General features: G+C 41.5%; 2 protein-coding genes across 2 annotated transcripts in view; both read right to left on the bottom strand.

The window, feature by feature from the left end:
• Nucleotides 1–523: 523 nt before the first annotated feature.
• LOC148902758 (glucose-induced degradation protein 8-B homolog) lies at nt 524–3,502 on the bottom strand. The gene is made up of 5 exons (XM_089001815.1): nt 3,382–3,502; nt 2,969–3,097; nt 2,666–2,862; nt 2,160–2,357; nt 524–1,330 (listed from the first exon to the last, which is right to left on the bottom strand). Exons 1-5 carry the CDS (start codon nt 3,407–3,409, stop codon nt 1,157–1,159), a joined length of 726 nt encoding a protein of 241 aa, XP_088857941.1. The 5' UTR covers nt 3,410–3,502; the 3' UTR covers nt 524–1,156.
• Nucleotides 3,503–4,169: 667 nt separating this feature from the next.
• Nucleotides 4,170–15,833, bottom strand: part of dnah12 (dynein, axonemal, heavy chain 12) — a 30,451-nt gene continuing 18,787 nt past the window's right edge. Inside the window, exons 45-72 of the mRNA XM_088996425.1 lie at nt 15,159–15,292; nt 14,921–15,083; nt 13,783–13,863; nt 13,525–13,701; nt 13,313–13,444; nt 13,092–13,181; nt 12,869–13,009; nt 12,543–12,784; nt 12,286–12,433; nt 12,055–12,200; nt 11,730–11,944; nt 11,447–11,639; nt 11,173–11,365; nt 10,913–11,085; nt 10,305–10,445; nt 10,052–10,210; nt 9,648–9,943; nt 9,317–9,570; nt 9,089–9,229; nt 8,868–9,005; nt 8,563–8,796; nt 8,294–8,482; nt 8,086–8,189; nt 7,808–8,012; nt 7,597–7,734; nt 7,386–7,477; nt 7,209–7,276; nt 4,170–6,106 (exon numbers count right to left, since the gene is read on the bottom strand). Of these exons, the coding sequence (XP_088852551.1) occupies nt 5,916–6,106; nt 7,209–7,276; nt 7,386–7,477; nt 7,597–7,734; nt 7,808–8,012; nt 8,086–8,189; nt 8,294–8,482; nt 8,563–8,796; nt 8,868–9,005; nt 9,089–9,229; nt 9,317–9,570; nt 9,648–9,943; nt 10,052–10,210; nt 10,305–10,445; nt 10,913–11,085; nt 11,173–11,365; nt 11,447–11,639; nt 11,730–11,944; nt 12,055–12,200; nt 12,286–12,433; nt 12,543–12,784; nt 12,869–13,009; nt 13,092–13,181; nt 13,313–13,444; nt 13,525–13,701; nt 13,783–13,863; nt 14,921–15,083; nt 15,159–15,292 (4,578 nt within the window). The 3' untranslated portion in view covers nt 4,170–5,915. The remainder of the gene's footprint in view (nt 6,107–7,208; nt 7,277–7,385; nt 7,478–7,596; nt 7,735–7,807; nt 8,013–8,085; nt 8,190–8,293; nt 8,483–8,562; nt 8,797–8,867; nt 9,006–9,088; nt 9,230–9,316; nt 9,571–9,647; nt 9,944–10,051; nt 10,211–10,304; nt 10,446–10,912; nt 11,086–11,172; nt 11,366–11,446; nt 11,640–11,729; nt 11,945–12,054; nt 12,201–12,285; nt 12,434–12,542; nt 12,785–12,868; nt 13,010–13,091; nt 13,182–13,312; nt 13,445–13,524; nt 13,702–13,782; nt 13,864–14,920; nt 15,084–15,158; nt 15,293–15,833) is intronic.

The raw sequence follows: 15,833 nt of genomic DNA, 5'->3' as shown, positions 1-15,833 counted from the left end.
TAAAATTGCATGCTGTTGCACTTAAAGTAAGTCGTATTCATGGGGACACCTGGGCCACGGATGCGATCATGCGAAGGATACCGCGGGGAATTGTGTGCGTAAAGAGTTGAAATTGACTCAGAACCTACAGAAGCAGCCTGAGGGGATGTGATGCTGCATTAGGAAAAGGTTGGAAATCGAGTTTATCTTACAGTGTCCCATTTCCGACCTCAAGACGTCGAAGCAAATGCAAACACAAAAGATAGTTAATTCACAACACGTCATTTAAGTTATTTATATAAACAAAACTCTTTTCTTCCTGGTACTGAGACGCTCAGTCACATAAACGCACACCTCGTTCATGTTTTTTGATGATCTCCTTCTTCTACTTGACCGTAATTTTCTTTTGTGTCCTCTTTGGCTAAACACGAGCCTGTGTGTGTGCACAATAGCAAATGTACTCCACTCGATAGCAAACCACATCTGCACTCAAAGGTGGTGTGGAAAGTTGGTTCATTCGTCGTTATGGAACACTCCAAATTGGTAAAATTGTAAAACTTGTATTTATTGCAAAATAAAATAACAGCGGATGGAAGCACAGCAGATATAGTAAAAGAGCAGCTTATTTCACTCATGTACATCATAGCATCTGTATGAACTTTTTCAGCCATAAACAGCAAAGTTACAGCATCAGCTGTTGTTAAAGCGCTATATAAATCAATATGTATTGTATTGTAAACAAGAATTTAGAAACACCCGTGTTTCATTGCTGACGTGTATGCTTTTGTTGAGCACGTGCACATAGAGCCTATCATTTTCACCGGAAGCATGATCACGCAGGCTGACAACCTAATTTAGGCTTTATTCACCCTTCAATACCAACTTTCCCTGCCAACAGACAGAAAAAAAAACTTGCGTACATGTAAATATGAAACAAAAAACATACTGATTTAAACCCGTACATGTAAATATGAAACAAAAAACATACTGATTTAAACCCATATATCTACATAATTACTCCAAATAAAATAACACGTTTAATTAAGTGAGAAGTCATTTTTAAAATAGCATCAGTCCAGTTCAACATAAAAAGGGAAACTTTTAGTGGACAAAGATGATATCTTCATTTTGTCAGGGTACAAATAGATATCGCAAACATGTCCATTTTATTCTTTCATTATTTTGGCTCCTCAATGGTCCCCTTACTGAGATCTGTCATTTTGGGATACTTGACTTTCTTTTGATCAAGTTCATTTTGGGCCCATAGCAGTAGCTTCAAAAGCTTGGCTAACTTGGGGGTTGACTCCCGATTTTCATAGTCGAGCACAGACTGATTCACTTCGCTCCACACCTGAAAGATAAATGAAGGCATTTTATTTCCCTCGTAATACAATAGCACATTTATTATACATAAAATAATGTATATTTTGTGTAGTTTTAAGGCTTATTTTATAATAATAAAAATACAGTTAATTTCTAAGCGCCTTTCAAAACTCTCAAGGTCACTTTACAGTCACAGGATACTCAGTTAAAAGCTAGCTAGTTAATAGTTAGCCAGCCAGCCAACAGCTAGCAAGCCAGCCAATAGCCAGTTAGCCAGCCAGCCAATAGCCAGTTAGCAAGCCAGCCAATAGCCCGTTAGCAATCTACCTCTTATTTATATTACATCATAGGATCGTTACTGTCTGACATTCAGTAGCGAGATCTGATTCTCTTGAGCTAAAACTGAAACCCCAACATCCAGTTTGTAAAAAAATTATGTTTTATGGGGACCTGGGAACGGATTATTCTCATTTTAATGGTTTCTTATGGGAAATAAATGTTTGGCTCACTTGATGTGAATTGACTTCAGTTAAAGTGTGTGGTATCCAAAGGCACACAACTGCGCACATTCACAGAAGAAGAGCACACGTACTGAAATTCGGGAACATGGAAATGTGTCTATTTTTCACTTATTTTGTAATTTTATTAGCTTGCTAGCTAGATAGTTTTCTATATATTTGAGTGACTTACGGGTTGAGTGAACGCTGGCGCGTGTGGCTGCCACTGCTCACCCACAGAAATACGTATCCTGTGACTGTAAAGTGACCGTGAATGTTTTGAAAGGCGCTTATTAATGAAATATATTATTATTATTATTGCAAGCCAAATAACACATGTTGGGGGGTGGGCGTGATTACCTTTTGTCTCTGCATCATATTGAGCAGATCTCCAAAAGGTGACTCCTCTGGATTATCGAATGCCAGCAGGGCCAGCGTCCTTTCCATCTCAGTCAGACATTCTCGACTCTCCTCGCCCTGTTCTGCTAACTGCGACTGGGCAAATTCGAGGGCAGCTTCCGTCTCCCTCAAGCGAATGAGCTCAATCAGATGCTGCTGCTGCAAACAACAACAAAAAAAAAATGCAAATATTAGTCAAAACAACAATTGTGAAGATGTCTGCTGAATGACACAAATACTCTTTGTGGAATTTTGTATAAAGATGCATCTGAGGCTTATTCAAAGTGTCAACAACACACCAAGATAATAAAGAACAATAAAGAAAAAAGTACTGAATAAAGAAGAAATTGGGTTGTTGTCCTCACAGCTCAATGTGAATAATTATCTGACAGTTGATTAAACTGACTCCTCCTCTTGCCCATAAATCGTGATAGAGATAGATAGAGAAAACAAATGGATGATATTACCTGCAAGTGAAAGTAAAGGTAGCGATTAGTATCCAGTAGTTCCGGATGCAGACTGTTGATCAACGCAATGGCGTCCTGGATCTGTCCCTTCAGAATCATCTCCCTGATCTTTATTCTCTCATCAAGTGATTCCAAGTCTACACTTGGCTCAATACCAGATTCCATTCTGAACTTCTCCGCCGCCTCCTTGAAGCCCTCTGTAACCCCCACAAAAAATAAAATAAAACAAAAAAAACAGTTGTCATGATATCTGCTTTTGTTTTGTGTTCTAGGATCCTGAACATCAATGCTGTAATACCGCACCTGTCACCAAGTAGTTCATAATAAGTCTGTTCATATCAGCTCGCTGAATGTGGACATTGTTCAGTTTATCCATCCATTCGTCCCTCGTTATGTCGTCTGGTTTCTCTGCATAACTCATGGTGATAAATCCTTAAATAGAGGAAATACAAGTGGTCTGAGGTAACAGTTTGAAGCAAAGCGTTATTATTTCAATGACAAGCTCATCGTTTAAGCGTAACAGAACCGGAAATATACAGTCAGGCCTACGACAAAAACAATGAAGCCTGACTACAGCATAGCGCCAAGCATAAACGAAACTGACACAATCTCGGCTACGTAGGCTCAAAACAAACTACAACCTTTTGGAACAGGTGGACACCAATATCACAGTCGAACAATAATTTATTTGCAGGATAAAACGACATTGACAATACCTTCAAACGAGTCGCTTCTGTTGAGCATTAGCAACTCGACACTCGGGTTCAAGCGACGGAAGCGTCTTCTTCTTCGGCCTCTGCCCGAGCGGTTTATTCGGTACACCAGGGACAGCACATCACAGCGTCCTCTATCTTTGACTTTTGGTTACTGCGAGAGAACGAAACCAATCCGAATAACCAGACACAAAAGGCCGACAAGATACGGAAAAAATACCCACACTGTATTTAAAGAAGTCAAGATATTTGTATGAAAAAATGTTTCTCGTAAAAGCAGAAACATTTATTCGACACTTGTACTGAAATAATAATAAGTACTCAGAAATAAACACATTTTCACTGTCAATACCTCTATCAACCGGTCGTATTTTGCAGTACATATTTTGTACGATTTTTGCATTTTTAGATGTGTACAGCATACAAGAAAGTCTGTACGAGAAACGCCAAAAATGTTAAATATAATTTAGATATTTTATTCCGTCTTCGTCACGAAATATTAGCAGTAATGTTAATTATAACAAATATTGCTACTCGTAAAATGCGAAGCCGACCACAGAAAAAACAAGTCCGTGCGAAAAGTCTCGAGAAGAAACAAATGTTCGGAGAAGACAGGGTCCGGTGAAGTGGAATTCTAATTTGAAATCAGTTAAATTAAACATTTTACGGTTTTTTTTTCGCCGTAATATCATTCCTATTTTAATAAACATTATACATCTTAAAAACACAAATTCAAATTATTATTTTTTTGCTGTGGACCATTTGTCCACAGCAACAAAAAAAAGCCTCAGTGCTCTACAACAAAGAACATACTTAATTATTGCTAGAAATATATTATAACTTGTTAAAAGTATTTGTTTGCATGTGAAATTTGGTTAATAAATTTGCGCAATTAAATATTACACAGGTGTATGCTTTTTTTCTCAGTAAGGAAAACATTGAGCCATTAGTAATGTCATAGTGTCTAGCAGGTTGACAGGTATGCTGTCAACATGCATTTAAAAAATTAGATTGGTTTGAATCGGCCGTACATGCCTTCTAACTAAAGCCAGCACGATTGCATAGATTGGGTTGAGAGCATGAGTATATTTTCTGAATCCTTTGTCATCTACAATTGAAAATGGCTGAAAATCACTTGCAATCGTTTGACCCACTTTTGTTTTATTCTTTGTAGTGCTATCAAGCTCTGCCGTCTCCCTTTCCTGTGCTACTCAGTCTGCTTCTTTTTCTCTACCCCCGCCCCCTTCTTCTCACTGCTGCGTGTCTCTAATTCTCCCCTCCTCGTCTACCACAGATCTTGACCAATCACGTGCGGCTTTAACCGAAGACGGGGTGGGGAATAGAGGGAACAACAGTCGGCATTTCCGGCTGCTTCTTAGGACCCGGCTCTCTTCGTTCACTTCAGATATCCTGCTCTAAGAACCGTCTCGTTCGCGAACGACACATCACTTTGAGCTCACTTTTCAGAACCGGCTCTGACAGCCGATTCGTTCGCGAACGACACATCAACAAGCAAGTCGTGAGTTACATCCTAATTTTTCGCTCGTTTCCTTATTAAACGTAAGATAGGATATAAAATGAGTGGGGGAGCTGCTTATTAAACGTAAGATAGGGTATAAAATGAGTGGGGGAGCTGGACCAAGTAAGAAGAAAAACTATGACTTTCAGACGGTGACATTTTCAAAGTGCGTTCGTCTGCCAGTTTTCAGAGTGAACTCAGGTAATGACAAAAAATGTCCACAATTATGTTGTGTTGTACAACAAATGCGGTTATACATCAACATACGTTGCAAGAAACCCCTATCTTTCTCAATAAATCGAATGGGGTTTGACATTTTCACTTGGTCATTTCAAAAGTAGCTCCCATGCTTAAATTGTGAGCACCAGTGAACTCGATGAAATGACAAAGTTGCCTGCCGAAATGGAGGCTAACTTCAGAGATCCCAGTGCCTGCAGCTCACCTTATCTGACAAAAGAGCAACGTTCTGATGGATTACTTTGCCCACTCTTGCTGAAAAAAAACCTGAGCATGTACTGTAGTGTTTGTAACTCAGAACACTCACATTACAACTCAACTCATCCTTCAACCTTAAAATTAAAGGAAATGAAAGTGACAGTATTTAAAAAAAAAATAAACATTTTACACAGTACAATGCATACATAGTATAATACATACAATACCGTATTGTATCTCATTAAAACATACAATTAAACTAAAAAAATAGAACGTAAAGAATTAAATCGTTCGCTCATTATGATGAGTGTGTATGCCTTGGGGAAGTTGAACACAGACATGATAAACATACAATGACAAGGGTCACAGCAAGCCACAGTAACATTAGTTCTTGCAAAGGATAAATAATGTATTCTTTGTAAGTACTGTATTGTTACATTATCTGTCTGCACGCGTTGTTACACATAAGAACAATATATGATGCGAATCAACCCCTATACGAAACCAAAGCCAAATTATATACACATACTCTGTTGTGTCCTTTTCATGATTAAAACAAATAATCCAAATTGGCCTGTAACACTCAATCATCAAGCTGGCAGAGTAGCGCCACGCCGCGCTTGATCCAGTGTTGAGGGCGCTTGGCGGTGGGCAACAACATCGGGGTGACAAAATTGGTAGAATGTCCTGTTGTCGAGAGTGTGCCTCTCCTTTCGCTGGTCTTGTACAGAGGAGAAACGTAGCGACTGTCAGACTCATCTGGGATGTCTCTTGCTGCATGGAAGAGAACGAAAAGCAAATGAGATAAGACAACCTTGATTTGTTTCACAATGGAGAAATGTGGGCTTCGAATGGTGAAGCTAATGAGCATTAAGCGGTCTGGAAAATGGATGGATAGAGAAATTCTGAATTTCCAGGACCATCTATTCGAGAGTTATTAAATAATGTCGACCTGGACTCAAAGTAAGAATTATAGAGAGACAGAGTGAGAAAAAAAAGTATTTACAGTGATACCTTGGCATACGATCTTAATTGGTTCCCAGACAGAGTGTGTAAGGTGAAAAGTGTGTATCCCAAAAATTAATTTCCCATAGGAAACCATTAAAATGAGAATAATCCGTTCATATTTTTCTACTTTCTAATTTTCTAAGCCTTAAAACTACACAAAATATACCTTATTTTTTGTATAATACATGTGCTAAGGTATTATAATTAAAGAAATAAACTGTACTGGACATTAAAGTCATTTTATTTATCTTTGTGATGGTCGTTGATTTTGCATAAAGTGTCACAAGGAGCTCTGAGTTGTACATCTTGAAAGTTGTGATATTGCAACAGATGCAAGCAGACACATGAGAAACATCATTAATAGCTGGTTCCCTTGCTTGTCTTTTCATTTCAAATTGAACTGATGGCTATTGCGGGTTATTTGTGGAGCCTAATTGATGGGAATTTTAACCTTGCAGTCTATACTCTGCCTTTGAACTATCAAAGTTGGAACAAGTCCAAATTTCACTGTTTTCTATTCATGTTGTCACTCTCTCTCTGTCGTCTGACTGTCTCTTTAATGTTTAAACCACCTCCCTCACTGCTGTGTTCTTGACCAATCACGTGGCTTTAACCGATGACTGGGGCTGGGGAATAGAGGACAAAAACAAACAGTCTGCCATTTTCTTTTAGGAGAACGGGCTCGTTCGCGAACGATACATCACTCATTGTGGCAGCTCCGTGTGTATCCTGAAAAATAGTTTGTATGCCAAGGTAAAATTGTCATAAATTTAACGTTCGTCAACCGAAAAGTTCGTAAACCAAGGGGTTCGTAAACCGAGGTATCACTGTAGTTGAGTGCACAAAACGCATCCAAATGCATACTTACTGGGTTTTATCCAGATAATGGGCACGGTGTCAAACAGGATTTTGGGAAATTGTTCTACTAAAACACCACTGAAGATACAAAGGACACAATTTCGTTATTTATGTTGGTATTCAAGCGGTCCGCCTGCACTTAAGTAATTATCATGACTGTAAAAGGCCCTTCTGCGGTCCCTTCTACCTTTCTTTATCCCATCGGGCTCCATCAAGAAACAATCCATAAATGTAGACACCATCTTCTGGAGGCGTGTCTGACTGATCAAGCGGTAGAACCTGGAGGATCAAATCACAGCATTACACATAAAACGGCTGGAAAAAGTCCATTATGAGCATTTGAGATTGTAACTGAGTGTTAGGTTGTGTTGAGGAAAGAAAAAAAGGTGTGTGTTGACCTCAAAGTCAAATCCCAACAGGTCAATTGGAACATTGTATTTCCTGGCGTAGTTCTGCGTTGCTCCCGTAAGGAAGGCCTGGGTGAAGAAGAATCCCGACAACCAGAACACACTGGGCTTACCAGAGTCAAACCAGTCCTATGAGCACACGGGATTCATGTGAAAACCAAATCGGACATGACAGACTCATGTCGAGACAAATGTGGCTGACCTGCAAAAACTTGAGCCTTGCGAGAAAGTCATTAATGTAGCTGCCCAGGGGCTTGAGGCTGGGGTAGGAGCGTTTGGCCCACTGCTCTGGTACCTTGCCCACTCCCAAACTATTTGCGATTCCCTCCAGCTCTGCATCCATCACCACTAAACCCTTGAGGGCCTTTAGCAGGTTCTGAAGGCTTACACGGATGGTGCTACAAAGCCTGCAAAGGAAAACCAAGGTCAGATGAGGTGGTTTACCTGACATCAAATTCTATATCGAGTGTTTGCCCATACGTGTTGTACCGCTCCATTTCCTGGACGAGCACAGTGTTCATACTCTCCTTGTACATCACTGGGTACTTATTGAGGGAGACCTCGATGTCAAAATTATTTGGAAGCTGATGGGATTAAATACATGCTAATATTACTTGTGAAACGTATGAAAAACCAAGATGCAGATGCTCTTGCAGATGGCCAAATGAAAAGGTGTATTCTATGGTACCTTAGTGAGGATGTCGTTGGCTATTTCATAGAGGGCATTGTCACTCCCAGAGCTGCCTCCTCCCTTTGAGCCCCGTCCCTGGGTTAGAAGCAGCGAATCAAACAACAGCCTGGTCTGCTGCAGGTCCTTTGAAATGTCCACATTTTCATGCATCCCAAATATTTCTGGATGCTGGCTGACTGGAAGCTCCTGGTACGGCGCAAATGTATGGTTACGCTTTGACAGTCTTGCAAGCCAAGAACGACAACGCGGACTATGTAATGCGTTACCTTGATAAATCGCAGGTAGTCATCATAGGAAGACTTAGGAGGGGTAATATAGTCACCACTTGGTGAGAAAGGAAAAGAAGGTTTCTCCACAACATCCCTGTTGTAGAAGTCAGCCAACATGGTGTTCAGGAGTCGGCGATCCCAGTTGTCGGTGACGCGCCCTCCGTAATTGCACTCCCCAGTCAGGTAAGTTATGGCCTCGAAGGGCACCTCATCATATTGATTGATGAACAACTACGGAAGAAACAGGGTAAGCCTTAGGATGCATGTGTGAGGGGAGCGATTTGGAGAGTACAAATGGTGACCTGGAGTTGTCGAATGCTGATGTGAAGGTCGGTCTCATTGAAGCCGTAAGGAATGTTCCAGCCGAGTGGTCCAAACTTCCTTCTCTCCTGAACGAGTGCATGAAAGAAGCACAGACCATACAGGAGCTTTTCCCAGACCTAAAAGCCAATGCAGTTGAACGAGTGTCATAAAAAGAACCCGCATGCGTGGCCTTTTAATTGAATCGACAGGTCGAGCTCACCAGTTCTTTATTGGTGCAATTATTGAAGAAGTTTTGGTCACAAACAGGATCTGACATGTAGGATTGCAGGATGTTTAGTCGCAGTCCTGTCGGTGGCTCATTTGTCATTTTTACTCCATTCTGAAGAAGAGTCACTGGAAACTGGGTTCACAGATGAGGCGGATTTAGGGTCCGAAACAGTGCAGCCAAACTGCAGCTCAGCCTGACCAACATCACCTTGCACTTTACCTTGGGCGAAGGGTAGCTTGTGAGCCAGAGTCGGAAGTCTTCGTGGCACGTGTCAGGACTAAAGTCCTCGCAGATCTTCTCCAGGGTGGACATCCAGGAGACAGCCAGATGACAATTTTGCAAACACACCCATGTCCCGTTCTGCATGGCTGTGGAGATCATTTTGGAAGCGATGGGACCTTGGCCCTGCCCAAGAGAAATGGACTGGAAATTGTTCCCTGCCATGTCCTTGTCAGCTGCAAACTTGAGTAAGCCTGTGAAGCGTGAATCTGTCATGAATACTTGAGCGGCAGTGCTGCATGAAGTTTGAGAAGTAAACTGCAGAACCTACTCGCCATGGGATCAGCGCCGGGAGAAAGCACAAACACCAGCGGGATGGTCGCGTTGGAGTCCATGTAGCTCTTGCTAAGGTCAAAGGGAGGGGGTTGAACAAAATTTTTCCCCAGCTTAGTGACCACATATCTGTTCACAGCTGGCACAATCTTATCAGGTCTGAGGCAGCGGACAATGATCATCTTTTGCAAATCGGTGAGTTGATCATCCCAGGGTGAGGGCAAAGGAACGCTGCTAGGATCTTTGCTTTCAAAGATAGGCTTGAAAAGTTCCGGGCCTGAAATAAAAGTGTCTCTGTGGAGGAAACACAACGAAGGGGTCGCCATTTTTAAAAAGGTTTAGTCATGATCTCGCTTCATTGAGTTGAGAACAATTACATGAACCTTTGAATCATTTTCTCACTTGACTCCGTTCAAGCCAGGAAGCTCATTGGCTCGACATATCTCATCCCAGCTCTTGTCTTGAAGCCAGCTAGGGTCAGGATTAGCAAGAGTATTCTGCAGGCCCACGCCTCCCGTCATCAAGAAGATCAAGTCAGAGTACTCAATCTCACCCTTGGACCTGATGGAAATGTCAGAATTTGTTTTATTTGCGGCAGGCGAAGGAGCCATCGGGGTGAGTAGATTGTCATGCCTAAATGGTTTGTGACACTCACAGAAGCAGATTGCAGCAGAGGATGAAGGAGAAGAGAAGTTTGTCCTTCTCAAACAGAGAACGGCAGACATTGCAAAACAAGTTATAGGTGAAGTAATCAATCAGGTACATGACCCTCTTTTCCAGGATCTTGGACTTTTTACTGTAAAAACAAAGTAAATAAGAGGCTTCTTAGTAAAGTGCGCTCCAGGTGCAGAACATTGACAAAGGGCCTTCTCAAATCTGCATAACTTCAAAGGTACGCAGAGGCAGGACCATAAGAAGGGCATGGCGAATCCTACTGGATCCTTCCCACCACCTTTTCTAGTAGGTAGGCGCTACCGATCCATGCGGACCAAATCCAGCGGACACTTAAAAGATTTCTTCCCTCTCGCCATTAACTCTCTGAACAGTAACCCAAATCTAACTACACAGTGGCTTTTTGCAATATTGCACAACCCTGTGGAACAGCATCCCATTCCAATCATTGTAGCTCCAGCTCATTAGTCACTTGAACCACTGTCACTAATATATATAAGTCCAGCACTAGACACTTTGAGGCACTCAAGGACATCTGCATAATTGCACACTTGTTGTACAAACAAAGGAAACAAAGGATGTGTCACTTACCTGTCTTGGATTGAGTTTATGTAGAGGTTGACAAACCAGCTGAGAGAGTACTGATACATTGGGTCGATGTTGGTCAGGTCAGCAATGGTGAAGAACAGGACAGATGAGTGCTTGGCAATAGCTCTGTAACACTCACGAGACTCGGCGATCATGATCTCAGTCTCCTCTGCAATCTGGAAAATTCATTGACACATTGCAGTCACAGAAAAAAATCATTTGCATCAGTCGTGCAGATAGCGTAGGTTGAGCAAAGTACATGCCTTTTGTTTCTTGGTAATTTCATTGGACATGATCTTTGCAGAGTCCAGGACCTGAATGGCACTCTCATCCTCCAAAATATTTCCTTCCGAAGACGAAAGAGTCTCGAGGATCTTGTCCTCAGTTTCCTTCAATTGTCTGTTATTCGCAGCCGATTGCAAGATGAGGGCGTTTCTCTCTTCTTCAAGCTCTGGCCTGCAAAGTGGTTGAAGCAGAAGACAGCTTAAATGAAAAGACCCGAGCATTTGAATGAAGGCTAAGTAAAATGTCAAGTGCCTCTCTTTGGCGACCACGATCCCTAGAAGCTGGTCCTCAAGGCCCTCCGGGGTGATCATGAAATTGAGCAACGACACCTTGGTAGCCAGTTCCGGTAGATAATGCGGGTTCCTCAGCTTTGTAGTAATGTAGAAGCGGAATTCGGGCGAGTACTCAATCACACTCTCCCCCAGTTTTATACACTCCACACCACCTATGTGGAACAAGCGTGACAGCAGTTCTCGTCTTTACATCCATTTCAATCCCAAGTGACCATTTATCACCTCTGCCACAATTTTGGCACCTTGTTTGAAGGTTTGTTTGAGGAGAAGGGGTTCCAGGGAGGGATCCAACTCTTCCCCTACATTTTCGAGCAGCAAGGGGCTTCCAAACTGAATACAGTTTTCCAAAGTTCTCATGTAATCATCGTCCGTTAATTTGATAATGTTCAAGTTGTTGTCTTTCTCCGAATTCTTCACCCACTTGTTGGCCTGACCCTGGGGGTCAATCATCAGAGGCCTGAAAGAGCAGGAAGCTATGAGCGCAATCTGCACCACTGGCAGAGATGACATTTGTACTCTTTTTTTTCCCCAGAGCTGCTTTCCAATAAATCACATCAAACGTCTCACCATCGGCGTGAATTACTGGTAATGACACCATTGTCGATCGAGAAAGAGTCGGTGGGAAGGCCGGCGATATTCCACGCCCTAATCTTGATGGGATCTCCCAAGGTTTTGCTGAGGGAGAAGTCATCTGACGATGGAATGCTCTTAGACTAGAGAAATAAAATGATGAGGACAACATACACACATGTGACGGCTCACACAGGAAAAGACCCTGTGTGTCAATGAAGAAATTACTTGACACAATTTAATCCATTGGCCCGTGCATTCCTGTCTGAAGCTCGCGGTGAAAGCACCCAGGTAGGCCATGACACCAGCAGAGATAAGGACATCCCCGGTAAGGTTGTCGTATGTGTTCTGCAGATCTTCGGCAGCCTTGGACCATCTGAGGAAAACAATGTTTATTTGGTCTTGGTTTATTTGTAATACATTACATCCTAATTTATATAGCACAGCATTCTTCTCATAAAAAGAAATGCTGGGCCATCCGTCACCTTGTCTTTTCTCCACCCAGACCACCGATGAGTTTTTCAGCTCTCTCCAACTTCTGTTGACACAGATCCCTCTGGGCTTCGAGCTTGGCTTTCTCCTCCGTCTTCTCCTGAGATATTCTTTCGAGGTCAGCTAAGCGGTCCATAACCTCCTTGAGTTGAGCTCGCTTCTCTGATAGCGTAGCCATTGCGGCAGCCAGGGTCGCCTGAGCCTCTGCTTGTTTGGCCTTTTTGGGAGCCACGATCTAAATGCACAGATGTGAGTACGCCTGGAGGTAGAAATGCGTTTTATTTTGAAGATCAAAAGAGAAATGAAAGGGAAGTCATACCTTCACCACCCTGTCATAGGACTCCATTGCTTTAATCCACTTGCAAAGGCCCTCTGCTGCTGAGGAGGCTTTTGCCACCTTAGCGGGGCTGAAGTCGGGATTAGTCATGTAGGTTGCACGGATTTTTTGCATAGATTCCTCCTGTTATTAAGAGAGGGGAAAGGAAAATTCAAGTTTTCTTTCTGAGGCATGGAGATTCACGATTTACAGTTGAGACACTCACAGGAATATTGTCTTTGTCGTATTCTTTTAGATCCTTTAAAAAGTTCATGTCACCTAATAGCTTCTTACTTGGACCCCAGTAGTCCAAAATCTAGAAAATATGAAGAGGTAATGTTAAAACGGATGTCATGGTTTCTCACCAATGTTTTTTTCAATGAAAATGCTGTCTTTATTTATTGTTTATTTATGTATATGAATGAATGCTATTTTTTTAAAAAGGACCTTTTTCCCAGATCCACCAGGATCTGCCACTTTATCTGGAGCCAATCCTTTCATTACACACACAGCTGACATCACCAGCTTTACTCCAGCGGGAGGGTTTTTCATGGATTTTACAACAGTAATGTCAGCAGGCTGAAATCAAGAAGATAAGTGAAGATCAACAAAAAGGTCTTATCCAAGGCTATGGTTGGATTAATTAGGAGCATTATCACCTTTAAGGTATTCAAAGCTGAAGTTGCTTCCTCCAGGGCAGGAATGGCCTCTGCCAATTCACTGTCACACTCATCCTTCAGAGCTTGAGCCTCGGCAGCTTGAATAGCTGTGGCTTCCTCTTCAACGCTTACAAGTTTACTTGTCGCTTCCACTTCCACAGATTCCACTGCGATCACCTATGGGTCATCACGGTACACACATTTTGTTTTTCAGATTGTAACCTGTAATTTTGATTTGTTGCTGCTCAATGTCCCTACCTTCATCATTTTTTCATTTTCTATCTGTGCCTGTTCTAGTTTGGGCTGCAAGTCAACCAGCTCCAGTTTCATCTCACCGACCTTGACGGACACAGAGATAAAGGGGAGGAATCATAGGAAGCCGATTGTTGAGTCAAGAGTGATTTCCCAGGAATTTAAGTAAAAAAGTCCCTGTTTTGTTATTTATTTGTGAAAAATGTCTTTGAACAAGTCACATTGAATCACGATGTCACAATTCAATTCATTGACAATGTAACTTGACATTTAAAGGACAACCGACACCTCCGGACAAGATGTGTCCATAATTTGTAAAATCACTTCAAATGACTTCTACTCAGCATATTTTACAAAGATTCCACGGCATATAGCTTATTTTACGTTTTAATACGCGCGCTGAATATTCAGGAAGTCTTGTTTTCGAGTTGATGACAATGCCTGACATGACGTCACGTCTGGAACACCCCTGACTGAGAAAGCGTCACACAATGCATTTTAGGTACCGTGTTCGGTCTGGAAACTTCGTGTTGATCCGTGTTGATGATGAAATTAGAAGGAAAAAACATAAAAACGCGATGGTGAATCGTTGTGTGTCGCACCAAGACAACTATTTGATACTAGTTGACACAAATTCCCAGCAGACAAATCAGCCCCTTTTCAACGGAGCTATGGCGCCATCTTGTGCATTTTCTGGGCACTACATTGGAGTCCAGACGCCTCAATATGAGACGGAAGGACTTTTTTAATAGATTGCAAACATTTATGCTTTCCTCTTCAGAACTATTTAAATGAATTTCATAACTGGATGAGTAACAAGAAAGCATCTTCTCCGAATCTGAAGCCATTGTTTTGATTCTCGAGCAAGGCAAGACGTCCTGGTGTGACATCATGAACAAGGGGGCGGGACCTTCTGAAACAGAAACTTTCTGAGGTCATTTTGAAGTAGTTTTGAGACACTTTTACTCATTTTTTAAAAACTTTTTCTGATGTCAGTTAGAAAACAAAAAAATGGTGTCGGTTGTCCTTTAACTTGAACTTTTGAACTTTTTTCCTTATCTCTGCATTAAAAAAATGATTACATACATCCAATGAACAGATACAAGATACTAAGAATCAAATCAAATTGTAATCAACTGTATACCTGAGATTCAGCAAAGGCTAATTTTTCAAGACCATTGGTATATCTCCTCTTTGCCTTCATGACAGCGTCTCTTTTCTTTGTGAGGAGCTGACTGAAAGCTGCCATGAGCTCCAAATAGGAAGTGGGTGTTACGTAATTATGGCGACCTAGCTCAATGAGGAATCTGCAAAGAGAACAAAAGTGGAAGCAAAATATCATGTATGTATCCTTACTTGCAGTTTTGTTTAGTGAGTCACACCTCGTTGAAAGTTCACTGGCAGAGGTGTGAAATGTTTTGCAGATGGGTATGACCTCCTTCCTCTCATTATCTTTCATCTCCAGTGGCTGCAGAAAAGAGTTGGCCACCCGCTCAAGAGCCTCCTCCGGCCAAGGCTGTTTCAGGTGCAGATAATTATGTTCAAAAAAAGGTTTCAATTCAAAAGATGCCAGTAACATATAGTGGAAAGCATATCAAATAATTGGACAAAAGGTACCAACAACCAGTGTATGAAACTGTTGCCATTGTTACAAAAGAATAAGCCATGGTTCCCGGCAAATACCATTCATCACCTTTACATTCAAACATAAATCATTATTTCAGTACAGTATACATACTTTTGTTGTTTGGTGGTTTAGCATAACATTTTTTTCTGACAAAAATAGGTGCTTTGGCTCAACATATTACAGAACTTAGATCTCGCTAATAAAATATCAAATTATTAAATTGTCTTATTTTGTCATGATTGTGTTTTTTGTTTCTCTATCAGGTGACAGTGGAAGGTTTGTCTTCCAGAATGCACACCTGCTGCCAATGACCATGGGTAATGTATTTAAGGACCCCCAAGATTCAATGTCTGTTGTCAGATGCTAGTGTTTTTGAGACGTCTTGGTTTTGAGAACTTTTTGTGCACGTTTTTATACCACAATAAAATTC

Source organism: Hippocampus bargibanti, linkage group LG01, assembly GCF_051943395.1.
Source record: "Hippocampus bargibanti isolate YZ-2025 linkage group LG01, ASM5194339v1, whole genome shotgun sequence".
NCBI lineage: Eukaryota > Metazoa > Chordata > Actinopteri > Syngnathiformes > Syngnathidae > Hippocampus > Hippocampus bargibanti.
The sequence above is the reverse complement of the archived record's forward strand: the minus strand, read 5'-3'. Positions and strand labels throughout refer to the sequence as shown.

What these genes read in the sequence shown, in the direction of transcription:
- LOC148902758 (XM_089001815.1), bottom strand. Translation starts at nt 3,409, where the DNA reads ATGCTCAACAGAAGCGACTCGTTTGAAG. An exon ending in ACCTTTACTTTCACTTGCAG is followed by an intron (nt 2,358 to 2,665) that starts GTAATATCATCC and finishes TGTTGTTTGCAG; the next exon opens with CAGCAGCATCTGATTGAGCT. An exon ending in ATATGATGCAGAGACAAAAG is followed by an intron (nt 1,331 to 2,159) that starts GTAATCACGCCC and finishes TTTATCTTTCAG; the next exon opens with GTGTGGAGCGAAGTGAATCA.